Genomic DNA, 5,931 nt, shown 5'->3' on the forward strand with positions numbered 1-5,931 from the left:
CACACACACACACACACACACACACACACACACACACACACACACACGAATATTACCTGTCAACAATTACTTCGCAGTTGTACATGAACGAACAATAAAAACAAATTTATTGGCCTTTTATTCACCAGCTATAAGAGTTAATACACATAACTAGGCATTTGGATAAATAATAAATGTAATTGTAGAGGCCTAATTCGTTATTACTCTGAGCTTTATAAATATATGGTGGTGCGTACACGTCAGGGCCATCGCGGATTAATCCTCACTAAAACATCACACTCATATTCGTTGGTGTTAATCATTCGCGATTTAACGAACACACATTTAATTTGTTGATATACGCGTATCGGCAGAAACGTTTCAACTGTTTAAAGTTAGCGATAACAAATCGTCGATAAACGTCACACATACACACACACACACACACTCTCTCTCTCTCTCTTTCTCTCGCTTTGTAAAATAATTACATACAGATGGCATTAATTTGAAATAACATATTTATATAGTATCAAAATAAATAGTTTTAATGCCATCGGATTTGTTCCTGTGTCAATTGACTGCATCGACTCAGTTATCACGAATGTTCTTGGACATACCGCAACGACGGATTTTGTACTTCTCCTCCATCGATCTATAATTACACATGTCGTACACATCAAGTATTAGTATCAACATCAACCGACGATTATTCCTTCTTGTCGATTTCATGTGGTTTGCATGGTACCGAAATGGCCGAGATGATTGTTGAAATGATGGAATCATGGAACGCAGAATCGCGCAGAATTCATGATTTACGTAGTTTGTAAAGCTCACACGCACCACGTCCGCGTCCCAGTCGGTGAAGCAATCGGCGCTCAGTACTCGTAGATTATACATATTTATGGCAGGGATTGCTACAAAGCTTGTTTTCTCTCATAGCTGCTAATGATACTGTTACTTTCCGATAACAGCTTGGAACCTGGGTAGGCAAAGACCAAACTTGGTTTCTATACCCGTGAAGATGGGCAGAGCTACTTGGTAGCCACCTATATGATCTGGGTTCGTTGATCGAATTTCATCCGCGACTCCCATGGTAGGCACCTTTTGTTCCGAGCCGGTAGGTCGGCTGTAAATAACATGAGCATCGTTACAGATTTGTAAATTAAAACGTAAATATTTTACAATAATAAACGAATTTTGCGATTTTAGAAGTTTGTATCAGCGTATATAATTACTATAATTAGGCACGCTATCGATCTCCAGCCTAAATTTGCGTAGTAACGAATTAAAAATTCTAATCGATTCCTCAAGTAAGTATATCAAGTATATACTTACGATCCTCCAAAATCGACCACAAACAGTCTTTGCAGCAATTCATACGTGAAGAGAGTGACACCAAACTGAGGTGACGATCTGAACACTCGAGCTGTAAGAATAGAAAAGTACGTATGTGATATTGGATATTGTATACATAGTTTTGAACGTGCATATCGCTTTATATTCTTTGTCCAAATAAAGATTTGGGACGTTTTGATGACAAGCATGTTGATATGATGGCTATTTTTCTTTTCAGATAAAAGATATTGTGTGTGATATTTCAAAAAGTGATAATAGTTACAAATCGTAATTATACAGTTTTAATTTCTGTCCATTTTATATCAAATGCAATTATATTTTTATTTATAGTGCGGTTAATTCTATGAGATTATATGTATCTATAAACAAAGATCAACCACAGTTGAGAAAATGCTAGTCAATAAAGAATTCAGAATTAAAGACTTACCGCTTAAAAAATAAAGCTTAAAAAATTACATATGCTATATTCACATGTTATTTTATATGATTTCGCGTACTTTTATAGATTAGAGACAAGAGAAAGATCAGAAGAACAAGATTGGCAATTGCCCTTTATCGAATAAATGTATATCGATATGTTGTAATTGAATAAATGTATGCTTAATGCAACGGATTATAATAAATCAATAATTATAATTGTTATTAATGCAATTGCATATATAAAATTTGTATCAATATATTTATGTTATGCAATTGCAATAATTTATAACACATTATAGCGTAATTCATTTATAGAATAGTATATCATACTATTTATGAAATTAATCTGTTGTGTGAATAAAAATTTCGACGATATCATTTTGTTTTCGTAAACATTTACTTTCTCTCGAAAGCGGCGTAAAATAAATGAAAAATAATTTATATTAGCTCTTTCCTGAGTCGAAAAAGTATTAACTTCATCAATATTAATATAACACTATATCACTACTATTTTTGATAAAAATATGAAAATGTTGCAATATAAATCCGAAATATACTGTACATACATATCGTATGTCCTAAAAAAGTATATTTGCTTTATTGACATGCACTTTTAAAGTTACAGCTGAAAAAATGCGTGAATATAAGATGATGTGAGACATGTTAGATTTAATAAACATTCCGAGCATAAGACAAAGAGTACCAAGAGTAAGTATATTTATTGCAGATTGGGAAAAACGAGAATAAAGACATAAATCATAAAGGAAGACAAAGAGAAGAATAAGTACTTACTGATAAGTAAATCGCCGGGTCATATGGGGGAGGAAATAAGGTTGAAAGATGCAGCAGGGTTGATCCCCCGCGCATGCAATCGACCAAAGCAAAACATATTACTAATGATACTTAAAAAATTGGAACGAAAGAACCATGAGAATCTCTTTTCATTTTTACTCGATCCTTATACAATATAGTAATAAGTGGAATATAATCGATTCGATTACTTTGACGTTTGACAGAAAAATTTTCCTCTCGCGTAGTTTACTTAATTCTTTTGCAACAGTCATTTTACCGATAAAGTATGATATATTGGCGTTCGTAAATGTTTAAAAAATTTCCCAATGTGCATGCAGAAAATATTAATTGTCTTGAGAGCCTTATTTGCATGAAAAACATAGTAAAAATAATATACCTGTCGCGCCTTTCCAAAATGCCCTAGCACCTTCTTCTCTGTAAATTTTCCTCGCGCAATCCAGCAGTCCGTTGTACGTAGTTTGACCTTCTCTAGCTACGACCTGGAATACGCGTGACAACATAATCGTAAAATAATCGTATTTGGATGTACCGGTAATTAGAGTGAGAGGTGCACCTGCAATCTCGTTTTTATTACATCCGCAGGGGTGACCAGCGCTGCTGCAGGTACACCGGCGATCGCGCCAGAAACGAGGAGCGACAATGGCGTATTGTAACCCCCTTCGTCGGCCAATCGCGCTTTCGTGTGAGCATACATAGGGAAGTAAATTGCGCTAAACGGCACGTCTCGCAAAAAGCAAGCTCTAGCACCCTATGAGAAAATTGCAATTGCTGTCATCGGATGTCTTGTAAGGAAAGACAATGGATGTATCGGTATCAAAATTATCATGATTACTCACTTTGTACAATCCAAAAAGACCTAATTCCTTGACGACGGTCCACGCCCTAACTTTTGACCCTGCTGCAATTTCGCCAGCTACTTGTAGCCGGATTTTTACTATCTCTAGAGGATTGGTAAATATGACCTGCGATCCTCCAGCCTACGGAAAAATCATGCTTGTTACAGACGTTCTTTGTTCGCTTTTGCCAATTGGCCAAGTGTGCGATAAGAATATATGCGACCACACATCTGACTAAATTACTGTATTATTTCATTATCAAAAAGTAAACAAAATTAATATGGTCTTTGTGTTTTATATTTGGTCCTGCTATATTTAATCTATTTTGCATTTTGTTGCATTTCTAAAATTCACACTTAGATAAAATCACGTTTAAAAGCTTCAAGATACTAAGAGGACGAACGTATCGTACTTACACAGGCGCCAGACATAATTTCTCCATACAGCGGTAAATTTCCATTTTTATCCATAAACTTATCCCTGACAAAATCGTTAACTGTCAGTTTAATAGCCTTTTCCGGGGCTACTCCCATTAATTGAGGCACCAGGCCTCGATAAAGACCGAAGAAACCTTCATGCCGGATCACCTGTCAAACGCAAAAGACCAGCTTCATGATTAACGATGCAGAGAGTGTTATACGGGGAGACTTTTCGATTCCAACCTTTTTACAACAATCAAAACTATTTCTATACATCAGCTCGCCTATAAAAGATCCAGTCCTCTGATTCTGCATTCTTGTCTTCACCAAGTCGATAGGATATACAGCGGTAGCACCAACGGCTAAAAAAGACATAATCTCTTTGTTTCTTCAATAAATTATTATTATTGTGATTACAAAATTCTAATCTTAAATAAATATTCGCCTTAAATAGCACTTATGAAAATATATATACTTTTCATATTTTAATTTTGAAGACACCAACGTCGAGCTGGACTCGGCATAAGGCTCTCATATATCTTCTTCTATGTACAGATATCTCTTTAATTAAAAGTATCTTTTATATTTATTGTATGATTCAGTATTCGCATTATATCAACATTTCACTTTCTAGTCTCGTTAAATATTTGCGTTAAATATTTAACAAATTTGAATTTTTGACGCCTAAATATTTCCTTAATGTAAAAATATTTGCAATCATAAAGGACTGTAGAATCGAACATTTCTCAATTTAAAAATATGTATTCAACAAACAAACGATACTACTTTCGCGATAATTTCTAGTTCCATACTTGTTTTATTTTGTTATAGCACGATAATAATAATAATAATAATATGATAAAACGCTGTATCGAGGTTCAGCGTTACATATATCATATATATGTATATTTATATAATTATGCGAATAAAAGAATATTTTTATATACAAACCTCCACCGATGGAACCAAGCACGAATCGGTATCCACTTTCGAGTATTTGTACAATAATACCACGTTCATCTGGACTCTGTAAAGTAATATTTTCTAAGTATCTAACATTTTCTCGAGCCTTCTGTAGATGGCCTATAATTCGCGTTTCGGATTACAAAATAAAATTCTATTAATAATTATATATATGCTGTTATTTTACATAGCTGATAATATGTATCAAAATATGCATTTACATGCGTATTTTAATATATTTTACATATCGCTCATTTGCCACAACAATGACCTAACTCAAAAATTGTCATTTTTTTAGTTGTTTGCAAAAGAATGGTAAGAATTTAATATACTGAAGACCTAATATACAGCTAGATACTTTTATTTTTCTACAATCAGTTATTACATCAAAATCACGCTTAAAAATACTATTAAAAAATTTTAATAACTCAAAATATTTAAACTTATTTTTTTCAGGTTGCAGCAAAATTATAGATAAAATTCTAAAATTTCTGAATTCTAACACGAATCATTGATCATCCATTTAAAGCAAGCTTTACATATCGTGCTCGAGAATCATTAACTGATGTTTCAAGTTTAAAGATTTTTTTCATTATACATACCGATACCGCTTTAATCGCAGCAACACGTTTTGTAATCTGCTTGAAATATTGCTCAGGTGTAATAGCCACGAGGTCATTGTATACAATTTTCCTGAAATAAGGGACATTGCGAGCTCAATATATATATATCTATACATAAAACAAAGCTGTGGCTAAAAAGCATAAAAAAATGAAGATATATGAAGGGTATAAGTTAAACGAAAGAAGATATGGTGTCGATGACACTATCTGAAACAATACTAAATAGTCCTGCCAATACAATTCGTCATGTATCCTTAGATCGTATCTGTCTTAAAACAGGATAAAGAATTTGTTAGTATAATGTTCATGGCGCGCAAATATTGGCGTATACCATCGTCCTAAGATAGATATTAAAGAAAGTAAGTGAGGATAAAAGTATTGTTGAGACAGACACACACACACACACACACTCACACAGGCGCGCGCGCGCACATATATATGTGCGTGTGTTTGTCTGGCTTGTGCTCTCATACATATGATGATATATATATATATATATATATATATATATATATATATATA

The 5,931-nt window shown here is 33.6% G+C and overlaps 1 protein-coding gene across 8 annotated transcripts in view; it reads right to left on the reverse strand.

Moving 5' to 3' along the window:
* Positions 1-97: 97 nt before the first annotated feature.
* The window catches only part of LOC112451596 (calcium-binding mitochondrial carrier protein Aralar1), a 17,112-nt gene continuing 11,278 nt past the window's right edge, over positions 98-5,931 (reverse strand). For 6 of the 8 annotated variants that reach the window (XM_025011301.1, XM_025011302.1, XM_025011299.1 and 3 more), the window contains 9 exons: positions 5,389-5,479; positions 4,775-4,850; positions 4,067-4,185; positions 3,821-3,991; positions 3,405-3,545; positions 3,122-3,316; positions 2,945-3,047; positions 1,315-1,405; positions 98-1,105 (listed from right to left, as the gene is read on the reverse strand). In XM_025011301.1, the coding sequence (XP_024867069.1) occupies positions 934-1,105; positions 1,315-1,405; positions 2,945-3,047; positions 3,122-3,316; positions 3,405-3,545; positions 3,821-3,991; positions 4,067-4,185; positions 4,775-4,850; positions 5,389-5,479 (1,159 nt within the window). In that variant the 3' untranslated portion in view covers positions 98-933. The remainder of the gene's footprint in view (positions 1,106-1,314; positions 1,406-2,944; positions 3,048-3,121; positions 3,317-3,404; positions 3,546-3,820; positions 3,992-4,066; positions 4,186-4,774; positions 4,851-5,388; positions 5,480-5,931) is intronic. The other 2 variants (XR_003040388.1, XM_025011300.1) reach the window with 2 other exon arrangements.

Source organism: Temnothorax curvispinosus, unplaced genomic scaffold (genome assembly GCF_003070985.1).
Source record: "Temnothorax curvispinosus isolate PA1 unplaced genomic scaffold, ASM307098v1 QBEX01002412.1, whole genome shotgun sequence".
Taxonomy (NCBI): domain Eukaryota; kingdom Metazoa; phylum Arthropoda; class Insecta; order Hymenoptera; family Formicidae; genus Temnothorax; species Temnothorax curvispinosus.